Source organism: Pteronotus mesoamericanus, unplaced genomic scaffold (genome assembly GCF_021234165.1).
Source record: "Pteronotus mesoamericanus isolate MK-2021 breed Mesoamerican mustached bat unplaced genomic scaffold, CSHL_Meso_final contig_25, whole genome shotgun sequence".
Taxonomy (NCBI): domain Eukaryota; kingdom Metazoa; phylum Chordata; class Mammalia; order Chiroptera; family Mormoopidae; genus Pteronotus; species Pteronotus mesoamericanus.
The window spans coordinates 11432555-11446304 of NW_026555105.1; the positions used below are offsets into that span (position 1 = coordinate 11432555).

Sequence of the window (13750 nt, forward strand, 5' to 3'; positions counted from 1 at the left end):
GGATCCTGGAATGAACATGGATGGATTGGAGTTGCGGAGATATTCTTCTACTCATTAATAGTATGTTGGTCTTCATAACTTTGGTGGACTTGCTTGCTTGAGCACCTTCAGGGATGGAGAACCCCTCCCAAGTTGAAGTGATTTGTGGAAGGTTCTGCCTTTCACATAGTCAGTTTGCTTGGCTGGTCTAGTGTGCTCTTGGGAGCAAGTGAACAAGTCCAATCCTTTCCTCAAGTCACAGCGCCCCCCCACTTCTACAAGTTAATGGTCCCCAGTGCCTTCTCCAAGTTAACCCCCTAACCAAGAATGGGCACAAATTTACAAAAAATTAAAAATAAAATTGTTGACTAGAAACACTGAGAAAACGTTTTTGTAAGCAGCCCACACCTTTCTGTTCCTACAGATTTTAATTCACCATTGGGGCAGTCCATGTATTTTAGGAAAATCATCAGGATGTGCCTTTTATGTAAGTGTGAAAACACTTCTGGTTCCAGCAACATGGCAGACTTTACTAATAGGGAGCCCTTTCCAGCACAAACACCCTCAAATCCTGGGTAAAATATTACAAGAAAGGAAGCAAGCAAACAAGCTGAGAAGGAAGAAAAGTAAATTCATTGCTGAACTTGTAAGAAGGGAAAATCAGCAGAAGCAGAAAGAAGGAACCAAACAGAGCAAGGAAGCCTGATATCTTCCTTGTTTTGGAGGTAGTTATTAGATAGAGACAGGAAACAGCTGCTAGGGACTTGGGTTTCATCACACACATAATGACAGGAAATGGGTTCTTGGGTCTATGTGATACTAGGAGTTGGAACTGAACCCCCTGTATAATGATAGGACACCCCCACGCTTAGACTATATACTTGTGAGCCCCGTGGGGGAAAAAGCAGGGGAGGCCCCAGTTTCCACCAAACATGGTTATGTTTGGGACCCGCTTTCCACTGGGCATGGCTGTATGTTATCCAGCACACCAGAAACTGACAAAATTTCTATATGGCTTTGGGAATTGATGCTTATATCTGTAAACACAAGAAAAATTTGTCTCAGTGAGGGCCAGAGCCTCAGCTGTTTCTCTTACCCCCACCCTGCTAAATTTCTGAAACTTGTTCTCAATATACTGTTAGGATTTATGTTAGGATTGATGCTGCTGAGGCACCCAGTGAAAAAGAACCAGTTGATGAGGTTGTATTTGTTTTCCACTGCTGCTGAATACACATCACCACAAGGTTACTGGCTTAAAACACCACCAACTTATTATCTCTTAGTTCTGGAGGTCAGAAGGTCAAAATGGGTTTCACTGAATATCAAGGTGTCAGTAAAAGTGCCTTCCTTTCTCAAGGCTCTGGAGTTCGTTTTCTTGTCTTTTTCCACATTCCTTGGCATATAGCCCCTTCCTCTGTCATCAAAGCCAGAAACAGACAGTAAAAGCTTTTTCATGTCACATCACTGTGACTGAATTTTGTTTTCCTCTTCCATCTTTTAAGGACCCTTGTTATTTACACTGGGTTGGTCCATAATCCAGACAACCTCCCTATTTTAAGTTGATCAGCAAATTTCATTCTACCTGCAACCTTATTCCCCCTTGCCAAATAACAACATTCACAGGCTCCAGGAATTAGGATATGGACATTTTTAGGGGACCATCGTTCTGTCTACCACAAAAACTAACAGTAGAGTTGATCAAGTTAACTGATTCTCTTCTGAAGTGCTGGTGGTCATAGTCACCTTCATAGTGTCACTCTGTGACATGTATTATTCTCATGGCGATGACAGAGATGTGAAAGACTGAGCCCAACTGTGCAAGCGCTTAAGCCTTTAGTCACGGTGTGCTTCCTGTAGCTAGCTGCAGTAACAAATTCCACACATTTGGTGGGTTAAAACAACATAAATTTATTTGATAGTTCTGGAGCTCTGAAGTCCACAGTGGGTTTCACTGGGCCAAGATCAAAGTGTAGACAGCTCTGTGTTCCCTCCAGAAGCTATAGAGAATTCTTTTCTGGCCCTGCAGGCCGCTTCCATCTTCAAAGCCATCCTCATCTCTCTATGCTTCTGTTTTCGTGTAACTTCTGATTTTTGCTTCCAGCCTCTCGATTTATAAGGACTCTAGTGATTACACTGGGCCCACCAGAATAATCTCATTTCCAGACCTTAATTCAATCATATCAGCAATGTCCCTTTCATGTATTTACTTAACTTTTCTAAGAGTTCATTTGAGCCAAACTGATGACATATGCCAGACAGCAAGATCTCAAATGCTCCCGTCTGCAATGTCCCTTTTACCATGTAAGGTGGCATTCGCAGGTTTCGGGGATTAGGAAGTAGGCATCTCTGGGAGAAGGGAAGGCAGTATCTCATTTACCAAGTATGGCATGCTTGCTAAAATTCCATGGTCAAAATCACAGAATGGGAAGTTCTCTGCTCATGGAAGGGAAATTAGGATATGTAGAAAAGATATTTTTAAAAGTTTATGTATACATAAAATTTGACAGCAATATCATCTACCACACATTCAGTGAGGCCTTTAGTGTTTACAGAGTGTGACTTTGGACCTCTGTGATTCAAGGTGCTACACTCTTTAAGGGCTCCCTGAAAACACCTGTATCAGTCATCTTATTACAGTCACATTCACAGCTATCTGGCCTTCAGTTCCTGCTAGGTCTGCAGGGGCAATGTTATCTACAGCAAAGGTGGATGGAAGCTATAATGTAAGATCTTACTTGCCCATTCCAATTATAATGCTGTGAAATTTAGATTGAGTTTCCTTCTTCCTCCTATTATCCAAAGCAAGAGGATACATTATCTGGTTTAAACTCTCTAAAGGTACAGAAGAGATTCTTCAGGGTTATTAAAGAAATAGTTTCCTCACCTTTTGCTAGAACTGGCTCAAAATTCAGCTGAGGAAACATCTCTTAAGGTAGGGAGGCCATGTACTACCGCTCTGCTCTGAGCAGGTTAGAGCGAGCCGGAAGTGCTGTGTGTACTAGTGGGCCCACTTGGTAAGGCGGCACTCACAAATCAGAGTACCAAAGGACAACTGAGATGGGGAGAGGATTCAAAACTGCTGCACTGAGCCAGGGTCAGGGGGTCTTCAGCCTGAAGAGGAACTTCACAGGAGCACAAAGTAAGGTATCTCTGGTCTGAAGAATTGGGCAGTGGTTTCCCTGGCTCTGTCCACTGAAAAGGCCTAACACCACCCTGGATGGTGTGGCTCAGTTGGTTGGGTGTCGACCTACAAACCAAAAAGGTTGTGGTCTTTGATTCCTGGTCAGTGTGCATGTTTGGATTACAGGTTTAGTCCCAGTCCAGGGCATGTATGGAAGGCAACCAACCAATGTTTCCCTCCCTCTTTTTCTCCCTCCCTTCCCCATTCTCTCTCTCTCAAAAAAAACAAAACAAAACAAAACCCCTTAAATAAAGGCCTATGAACAACACCACCACCACAACCCCTTAAAAAAAGACCTATGACCAGGCTAGCAGTAGCAATGAACACCCTCAGGGTCCAGGTTGTGGTTGCTAAATACGATTTCCAAATGAAAATAGAGCTTAAAGAAAAGGCTAATTCCAGGTATGTGACTGAAAAGATGAGCCTGGACTTCATTAATAAACTCTTTCACTTTAAACTCTAGAAAAAATGATAAATATAAAAAGGTAAGTCTGTGTTGGGAAACGCCCTGCCTGGTTTCAGGAGCTGTAACCCTGCCAACAGACTGGAGGGCCCCAAGGCTGGAAATAATCAGGCCTTAGAGAAACAGCCTCTTGAGAAGAGATGACATGTCTACCGCCCCCCCACCCCCGGGTAGGGGCATAGCCCCCGCCTCTCTGCTTTGCCATGGAGGACGGGTGATCAATGATGGGTAAGTTACCTCGCACTGAGGTATACAACCTAAGACCGGTCCCAGTTGGTATTGGCAGCAGATAAGAAATTTGGGGACACGGAAAAGGGGCAAAAAGCCACACCTCTCAGCTTGGCGTGGCCACAGCCGGAGTCCTCACTGCAGCCGAGAAGCAGTCTCCTTGTCTGGTGGTTCCCTCCCCACACCTGGCTCAGGCTTGAAGCAGTGCAGGAGTCAGCTCTAAATCAGGACTGGCAGCTGCCAGGGAAATCAGGGCCTAAAAGTAATTTCTTTAAAGTGTGCTTTGTTCTTCCCTGGGATCTCTGTCCAGCTCTTGCTGCAAAGGACCTTCACATTATTTGCACCTCTTACCCTTTATTCATTAAGGCCGCTTGCCCTTATCTTCATTCTCTTTTGTTTATACTGGTCTCCTCTCAGACCCATGTAAATCAGTGAATTCCTGTCACTTATTTTCTAAAAAGTATTTATTCTCTGTGAAACTTAACATGCTAATGTTAATGAGATTATATATACATTCCTATTACCTAGCCCAACTGCTAAGTTTTTCAAGAAAAGCCTTGGAACAAAGGGCGACAGGGCCTTCCCCACTAGAGGGATGTGCCAGGGCCTTCTCCAGTAAGAGGGAAGTGCCCCCTCTGCTCTCCCAGCAAACAGGGAAGTGTTTGCAATGTTTTGTTTATCCCCCTCATCCGTGACAACCCCAGGACAGGCTCTGCAGGATTCAGAGCCCTGCTCCCAACTCAACTGGCCCCAGCTGGTTTCGCTCAGGTTCAGGGAGCACCGTGTTCTCTGCTGTGCTGCCCCACAGCAGCGCGCCCCATCTAGCCACGCAGTGCAACAAGTCTGGAAATCTTACCATACCAGAAAACAAGGAAGCTGCAGAGATCAATAGGGTTGTTTCAGAACTCAGTAGATAACTTAACTCTCACTGACTAAAGGTGGAACAAGGTAATTATCAACAAGACCTGCTATGGAATGAAAAAAAATAATTTTCTTCTCTTCCTAAAGTCAATAAAAGGTATAAAAACAAAACACCCTTATTTTAAAATCATGGCTTCACTGTTGAATGGATCTAGGCAAAGATCAATGGTTGCCATACACCCTATGGATTCAGATTTAAGATGTCTTTCATTGGTGCATATTGAACTATCTTCACCTGAAATGTCTAGGATTCCCTTCAAAGTTACCTGGGGAAGTGGACAGGTATATAGATATTGCTAAAGCTGGTTGAGCACATGGGAGGTTCATACCACTCTCTAGCTATCTGAAATTTGTGTAATAGTATTAACAGCAATGTATTGGGTTGGCCAAAAAGTTTTCGTTTTTTTGGTACAAAGGCTCTAGTAGTGCATAGTTGTCTTGAACTTCGTTAGAAACCATTTTGTTAGACTGTATTGGGACAGTGGTCATTCAGCATGCACTTTAAAAAAGTTATAAAAAATGGTGCCTTTTTGTGTAGCCATTTTAATATTGATGGAAGAAAATACACCATTATTTTCAGTATATTATGCTTTAGCTGACATACTCAATATCCCAATCTATTAGTAAAGTTATTGGTGAAAATGAAAAATATCTTTTGTTTTATGGAAAAACATATGGATTTTTTGGCCAATCCAATTAAACAGTACGCTCAAAGCCATTCATGAATGACTAAAGCAGCAGTGGCTATTCAGCAACTCTGTTTAGCCTAGCTTTTTCCTCAACTGCCTGAGTATTAAGAGTCTCACTATCCTGTTTATGGAATATTTTAATAAAGGGAGCTACTACTTAACCAGTGTCTGGGCCCAGCCCTTAGCTAACAGCACTCACTCCTCACATCAGATGGTACTGTTTTGCAGATTAGGACACAGCTTATTTTCTATTGCATAATCCTCTCATCTTTGTGAAAGCTGCCTCCAGCTCCCTTTCTGCCCGCCACAGGCAGCTCTTTCTCAGTCTCCAAAATGATTGGTTCCTTCTCCTAAAAACAAAAAACCCTCTTTTGACTTTACCTTTAAAACAGTCTATCCCCCACAGAAAGCACTTCCTTACATTTAGAATGCCAATGAAACCTGGAGAATCAACAATGTTAATAGCAGGTAGTTTGGTGAAAAACTTGGGTACTTAACAGACTATACTTACCCCCATCAAATTACTGATTATAAAGCGAACAAATGACTTACAGGATTCAGGTTATCACAATGTGCCACTACATATGATGCACCGAGGATAATCTTATTCTTGTGATATTCTTGCCAAAAAAATGCAATGAGGAGCAGCTAACACGTAAACCCAAACCGAGGGAAATTTTACAAAATAACTGGCCTTTACTCTTCAAAAACACCACGCTGAAGGCTGACAACCTGTTCCAGTTTAAAGACTTAAGAGAAATGAAAACAAAATTCAACAACAAATGATCCAATGGAAAAAAACATTTTGGGACAACTGATAAAATATAAGAATAGATTATGCAATAGTACATCAATGATAATTTCATTTCAATAATTGAATACTATAGTTATATACTAAAATGTTCCCTTCTGTTCCTAGAAAATAACTTTTTTTTAAAGAGATAAAACAGCAAGATGTCTTACTTTTAGGTGGCTTTTAGGAAAAAAAACACATAAATAAAATAATTGGTAAATGGGAAAAAGGTAGTTTTGTAAGTTTTTTTTTCAATTTGAAATTTTATTGAAAAATTTTAAGTCTATTCATTTTTTATTTTCTGAGCCTCTTTATCCTGAGTGCGTGCTTTTCACTAGAGTATTGAATAGGCATTGTATTTTAATGCTTTAGGGCTGTTTGCAATCCTCTGCTTATGAATCTTCATCCTAATACCTACCTACTTAGAAATTTTTCAAAATTGGGTATAAATATGCTAAATGAATATAAATTTAATTACAAGTAGTCTCTTATTATAAGCTATAGTTTCACTTGCTTTTATAAAATTCAAACAAGCCATAATGAAACTACCTAGTGAATGTTAATCTTTCTAGATTTTTCTCCAAAACGATGCATAAATTAATGACCCTGACTTTCTCCAAAGATGGATTTTACTGTTGCTCTTCGTTATCTTTTGATTTTCGAACCATGATTCCTTTCTATTCAAGTGTTAATAACTTAAGTACTGTTTGTGGGGTTGCTGAAAGATAGCCAGGCAATTCTAAATAAGCTATTTAGGACCTAGAAGACCAATTATGTAAGTATACAGACTACTCCTTTTAATAAATGGAAGCATACATAGGCTTGGGATACAAAAATGCATTTTATATAGGACACGGCTGCTGCCTCAGAAAGCGGCATTACTATAAATTAATAGTAGGTTGATAAACTGTGTTAGAGCTCTAGCAGTTTCATTGTATGAAATTGAATATTGAAAGGAATTTGTTTTCATTCATGTTGTTACTAAGTCAAAGGATTACACTAATTTAAAATTGGTACTGAAAAAACTGTAGTTATACATCCATTCTATAGAGTATTAGTAGTTTAATGCAGAACTAGGCATTAGTATGTATTAAGTAAAAACAAGTTGCAGAACACTACCCATGGTATGAACTGCTTATTGGCATAGACACCATACCTCTATCAACAGCAGCTATCTTAGTATGCAGGCTCTAAAGGAGAGGTATGTTGCAGTCCAAATGTAGATTTCTTTTATAACTAAATGAGTACTCAAGAAACATCCACTGCCACAGGACTAAAACTTATGTCAGAAAACAATGTTTTCTGAAAAGTAAATAATAAAAATGTGATGGTTCCTAAGCATAAATTCCCAAGGTTTAGAGCACTACAAGTCTAAATGAAGGACTTGGGAAAACATGATCTATGCTTTGTTTATCGAAGAAATAAATAATGGTCATGGAAAATGTTCAAACTGCTACAAGATAAAAATGGGTAAGTTTTTTGTGAAAATAAAACAGGGTTGATACAAAGTATGCTGTTCTAAGTACTTTTCATGTATTATTAACCTTTATTCTTCACAACCCAGAGGGTTTATCCCTGCCGTTTTGTGGATAACATTGAAGCATGGAAAAGAGTCAATGACGATCTTATCCCAAACTCATTATTTCTGAGGAACTGAAAACGAGAGCATTTTTCTCATATTCAAGTTAGGAATAGCAACTCCAATTCATAACACCACTTGCCAAGAATCTGGCACTAAGTGGAATACACAATAAATTCAAAACAAACCTTTCCCTCAGAAGCATTTTATTGAAATAAAGCAAAAAATAGATTAACAAAGTGGGAGAAAGATACCAAAAATGAAAGATGGTAACACAGGAGCAGGTAGGACTTAAAACTTGCCATAAAGGCACTATGGTGGATCAATAAACAGTCACATAAAAGGGGGATCGCGATGTTGCTCACTTCTCTTTTGCTCTCTATCACCTTAATACACCACCTAGTCATGGATCAACACGTGGCATGTTGCAGAGACTGTCGGATTCAACTCACAAATTAGCAAGGAACTAAACATTTTATCAGCCAACTGTTCTCAAGTGGACCAATGCTATAGCGGTTTAGCTATCTCATGATGGAGGTCCACAGGTATGGAATAAAACTAGGCTTTTAGTCTTTTGCTGGTCTTTGCAATTGTCAGAAAATTTTTACGAGTGCAGGTTATTTACCTATATCCACTACAGGCCAGCTAACATAGGGACAAACCTGTCTATTACACCATGTGATACAACATAAGGATGTTGCATACTTTTAGAGAATCAAACTCCACCTTGTAATATTCCCCACCTTCTCCTTCTACAAGCTTTTGTTCTTTCCCTAAAAACAAGAGAACTTTGGTCAAAGCCAAGTCTCTAAACTGACCTATCTTTAAACACCAAATTCCGAAAAGCAGCTGATGCTTGCCTCTTAAAGTCACTAACCTCTGTTCTTTCAAATCGGCAAACAACTTTAACTATAGGCACCAGTTTCTTCTCTGAAATTCTGCAATTCATATTGTTAAAAAAAAGGACTCTTTTCTTATAAACATTCACATTAAAAAGTATCAAAAGAAAATAAGGTTTCATTATTTAAAATCCATTAATTTAGGCAAAATTGTATAACAGATTGGCTACAAAATATTTTATTTTTAACTTAACTTGTTAAATGGGCAGATACAATGACTTTGGCAAATCTGATTAACAACAAAATAATTTTATCCAAATTGAATAATTTATTGCTGGTTTGAGGCTTTCCTTGTTTTACACTTAAGGAGAATTTACATTGTTTCCATAAACAGCAGGTATCAATATTTAAAGGAATTAATAGTGACCTATTCAATAAGGCAATCATCTTGGTAACAAACTTTTATTGAAATCTTACATAACTTAGGCTTTATAAAAAGCCAACATAATTGAAAAATGGGTTCTCCCTCTAAAGCTTTAATAAGTATCCAAAGCTGGAAATTGTTTAAATTTAAAAGCAAACAAATAAAAACAAAACCCCTGCAGCAGATCCTGCTGAAATACTTAAAAAAAAAAATCTAAATGAGCTTAATCTTTACAAAAGTTATTTTAGCTCAAAAGCTATAAAATCAAAGTTATCTTAATTCTACAAAGAAGGGAGGTCTTCATGCCACCATTTCTTTAGAACCCCAACTTTTTCATCAAATTTGGCCACAAATTTCTGTGTGCCCTTGTTTTCAGGGGATTCCTCTTGCAGGAGAGGCCAAGTACAAACATGGAAGAGTAACTGCCTAAGCAAGTAGGAAAGTGTTCCATAATAGTGTGCAAAGAACATAGAGTTCTGGATTAATCTCTGGAACTCGATCTGGACCGTGACCTTGACTTTGAGTGGGATCTAGAACGGGATCTTGAAGCTCTTTTTGGTGGAGGGGACACAGAATGAGCCTTTGAGGGTGGAGCAGGTAGGGGAGAATTGGAATGAGACTTGCTCCTTGATCTAGACTTTGATTTTATATCACCTTTTCCATTTTCTTTGGGGGAACGAGATCGAGAACGAGACCTGCTTTGAGATTTCTCATACTCATCCTTAGATCTGCTTCGAGAGCGTGAACGGGAGCCTCGATCAGACTTGGGCTTCGATTTGCTCTTTGATCTAGATTTTCTGCCTTTTGACCGAGAACGTGATCGACCTTTGCTCCGAGATCTGGATCTGAACAAGAAAAGCCATATTTTTCTTTCAATACACCTTGCCAGAGAACACAAGTACTCCATAAACAAGTACAGTTACATCGAGAGAAAGACTTAACATTATTTACCGGGAGCGACTTTTTGAGATACTTCGCGATCTACTGCGGCTGCTCCTGCGACTCCTACTTCGTGACCTCCTTCTGGACCGTGACCTGTAAGAATTGTAACAAAATCTTAATCTCAATTACGTCTCAACATGTTTGTGACATTTACAGAGAATAGACAAACCAGCAAAAAGTTACTTGCTTACAATTCAAATCCACCATCGAAACATCTGGAAAATAACCCAATAATGCAGCCTAAAACTGCTCTAATTTCAATTGTCAATTTAAATAATCCCATTTGAATTTTCTCTGTTCTTGGCAAATATTGTTTCCTCCCCTCTCTATTATCTTTCAAGTTACCTTGACCTGCTTCCAGAGTAAGACCGCCTATGGCTTGATCGTGCTTTATCTTCAATGAGCCTAATATTTCTGCCATTTATTTCTGTACCATCTAGTTTATCCAAAGCACGCTTCATGTCAGAGTAGGAGCGAAACTCGATTACTCCTTCGTTTGTGCGTTCTTTGTGAGCATCCGCATAGGTTACTTCGCCTGCTTGTCTCATGAAATCCTAAAAAAGCAACAAGACAAGTCAGACCCAAAAATCTAAAGAAAAAGATTGACATACCTAATTTTCAAGAATAGAAAAACAAAAGCCTACCTTTTAAAACAGTCATTTTTATTTTGAAATATAGCACATACCTTTAAATCTTGCCAGCTGCAGCGACTAGAAAGATTTTCTACAATAAGCCTGAATTCTGTACGAACAGGTGGTCCATATTTGTCTCTGCCAGAAGTTCTCCGACTGCTGTATCCACCTCCACCACCTTTATCACATGAAGAAAACAGTTAGGAGTTTTGTAATGATAGGGGCACATGTTTTTGAAAGTTAGTACAAACATATCAACTTTTATTTACTGGAGTAGGACTTTGCTATTATATTGCTAAACCTTTGATACAGTTGTGATTTGCCACAAATTAAATTAAGGGCAAGCCAAATAGACTAAATCCAACTAAACTTTTCCTACAATCTGTTAGAGAGTGACTGCTCCTTTATTCAATTTACCTCGCTAAGTTTTATTTTACAGAACATTGTAAAATATAAAACTTAACTGATTACATGCATTTCTACATTTTACAAAAATGTTTACTAGTTACACTAAGTACTTACATCACAGTGTGAGGTTTTTGGTGGTGGTTTGGCCACAAAACACGCAAGGTAACAGTCACCTAGTTCAGATTAACCAGTTTTGTCTAACCCTTGGAATCCTCACCATCACCCTGCGTCTAATGGCAAAAGGCTGCTGTCGTCATGGCTTCCGGTAAGGTCAGCCAAAGGGTCATAGGGCAAGGGTCACACAATGTATGGAAAAGCCAAGGCCAATCAGGAAAGGCAGTCATCTTAGCCTCAGTGGACACAGCCTCAGCCCCATTGGTCACTTTCAAATTGAAACATCAAGGACTTGTTAAAAAGTTTGAATTCAACATGCAACAATTTCAACATCAAACATTTAACATAACCAACCCCCCACCTCCTCCCAATAACATGCCCCCATTAATTCAAGTACAGCATAAAGCTTATTTAGATTTACTTGTGGTAAATACCACATTAATTCAATATAGTATTTTCTTTGGCCCCCGCCAATTTTAATAACTCTAAGACCTAAACTTAAAACCCCCCCCCATTCCCCGCCCCCACCCCACCTCCACCCCAACCTGTCCCCATACTTCTACGCTAAGACATTCACATTTCTAGCTAATGCACTGACAGGTAAGCAAGGGAGATACAAATACAGCCATCCCTCACTTCCTTTGTGGGCAGAGCCCACGACAGTGCTGACAGGGGCCCAGAACAAGCCACCCCCTCCCAACTTAGCAAAGAAACCCCAAACACCCAAACTCTGACTAGGCAAACCCCACAACCCAATCTCCGCGCTCCGGCGTCCCGTGACTGCCCCGGGCAGGCGTGAAGGCAGCGGGTCCTGTGGACACCCGAGTCAACCGACCCCGCCTACCGCGTCTGCCCAGGCTGGGAGGCCCCACCCCGCCCCCTCTAGGCCTGTGCCCGCCCCCCGGTCCCAAGGGCGCGGAGCGCGCGGGGGTGGGACTCACTGCGGCTTCCGTAGCTGTAGCCGTCGCGATCGCGGCGCGGTCCCCGCGCGTGTTCCACGATGACACGCTCGCCACAGAGATCCTTGCCGTTCAGCTCGTAAACGGCGTCGTCGGCGTCGCGGGAGTCCTCGAACTCCACGAAGCCGTACCTAGGGGGCGGTGCGAGGGCCGGGAACAGGCGGGGCGTCGTTAGGACGGGGACGCGCACGCGACCCCGCCCCCTCGCGCGCTCCCACAACCCCGCGCCACCGCCGCCATCTTGGAGGCCGTGCGACGCGGCGCCGCGGCCTTGATCGCCTCTCTCGTGTGGAGTGTCCCGCTGACGCGAGGCCCGAAGCACTGCGGAGTGACGCAGGCGCCCAGGGCCAACTCACCCATTTTTAAGATCTATTTCGAGGAGGCGGCCATAGCCACTGAAAAATCGCTGAATGTCCTTCTCCCTGACGTGGTAGCTAAGGCGTCCTATGTAGACGCGCGGCATGTCCGTGGCGGGCGAGGGGCCCGAGGGCTGGCTGTCGGAAGGTGGACCGTAAGGCAGAAGCCGCGGTCTGGGTGCGGGGACGTCAAGAGCCCAAACACACGCCTTTCACAGGAGCGGCGGCCAAGTCCAGCCACACAATGGTGTGCGCGCGCGCCCGTGTTACGCTATAAGGGCGGGCGGCCGGGGCGGGGCCCGGCGCGTTACGTCACCGCGCAGCACGTACCCTCCTTCCCCCTCCCTTGCTGGAGCCCTCTGCTCGAGGGTGACTTGCGGGTCCGCCGCCCGCGAGGTTTCGAAGAAATGCTGTTATACTCACTCACAGAATTTTCTTCACTCATCTTTGTAAGAGTAGTATCCCGTCTAAAGACGCGGACTTGTGTTTTAATTTGTATCTTCTGAAAATCTACCTCTGCGTGAGCTCTTCGGGACTGGCGCTGGGGAGGCACGCTAGGAGAGTCACCATTTTTCATTGGTTCTCGAAGTTGTCATAATAGGTCTCCGTGGTCTTGGATTGGTTCCTTAAATCGAGGCTGCATATTCTTCCACCGATTGGCTCCCGCTCTGCTGGGTGGGGAACGCGGTCCTTTCACTGAAATCGAGGTTTGCACTCTGCTTGTGATTGCGTGGTTATCGGGTTGAGAGCTCACGTTCTGCTGGCTTCTGTTTATCGTGGTCTCCTTCATAGCCTTCATCGGCCTTCATGGCTCCCCTGCGCATTCCCCTATCCCCCCTGAGGGTCTTTCTTGGAGCACTGGCAGCTGGAGTCACCTGTAGATTGCTGAGTTCAGGACAATCGAACGCTCGCCCTAGGTATTCGCAGAGGGAACACGGAGAAAGCCTCTGTCCCAAGAAAGTTGAGCAAGACCTTCATGTCCTCCTACATAGTTGCGCACTTTTTCTCCCCGACAGGGAGAGTCCGTTGCCTCAATGCCATCCCTTCCCCCATTGGTTTGGAAGAAAACTTATCCATGTGGCAGAAATATACATTTTTCAGTGTATCATTAGCGATGCCATTTAAAGCTGGAAAACTAGACGAAAACCCCAACGGAGTAAGTGTAAGTGGAGAGTCGAAGACCCTGAGTCGTACTCTGAAACTTAGTGCAGGAGAGGAGACTAGAGAGAGGTAGTGAAAAAAC

At 42.3% G+C, this 13750-nt stretch overlaps 1 protein-coding gene across 1 annotated transcript; it reads right to left on the minus strand.

Annotated features, from left to right (window-relative positions):
• Positions 1-7828: 7828 nt before the first annotated feature.
• Positions 7829-12773, minus strand: SRSF6 (serine and arginine rich splicing factor 6). Its single transcript, XM_054573729.1, has 6 exons — positions 12508-12773; positions 12134-12282; positions 10724-10848; positions 10384-10592; positions 10048-10131; positions 7829-9941 (listed from the first exon to the last, which is right to left on the minus strand). The coding sequence occupies exons 1-6, from the start codon at positions 12612-12614 to the stop codon at positions 9578-9580; spliced, it is 1038 nt and encodes a 345-aa protein (XP_054429704.1). The 5' UTR covers positions 12615-12773; the 3' UTR covers positions 7829-9577.
• Positions 12774-13750: the final 977 nt, after the last annotated feature.

Coding starts and splice junctions, on each gene's coding strand:
- SRSF6 (XM_054573729.1), bottom strand. CDS start 12,614: ATGCCGCGCGTCTACATAGGACGCCTTAGCTACCACGTCAGGGAGAAG. Junction 12,283..12,507: donor GAAATAGATCTTAAAAATGG/GTGAGTTGGCCC, acceptor ACCGCCCCCTAG/GTACGGCTTCGTGGAGTTCG. Junction 9,942..10,047: donor ATCTCAAAAAGTCGCTCCCG/GTAAATAATGTT, acceptor TTTCTTGTTCAG/ATCCAGATCTCGGAGCAAAG.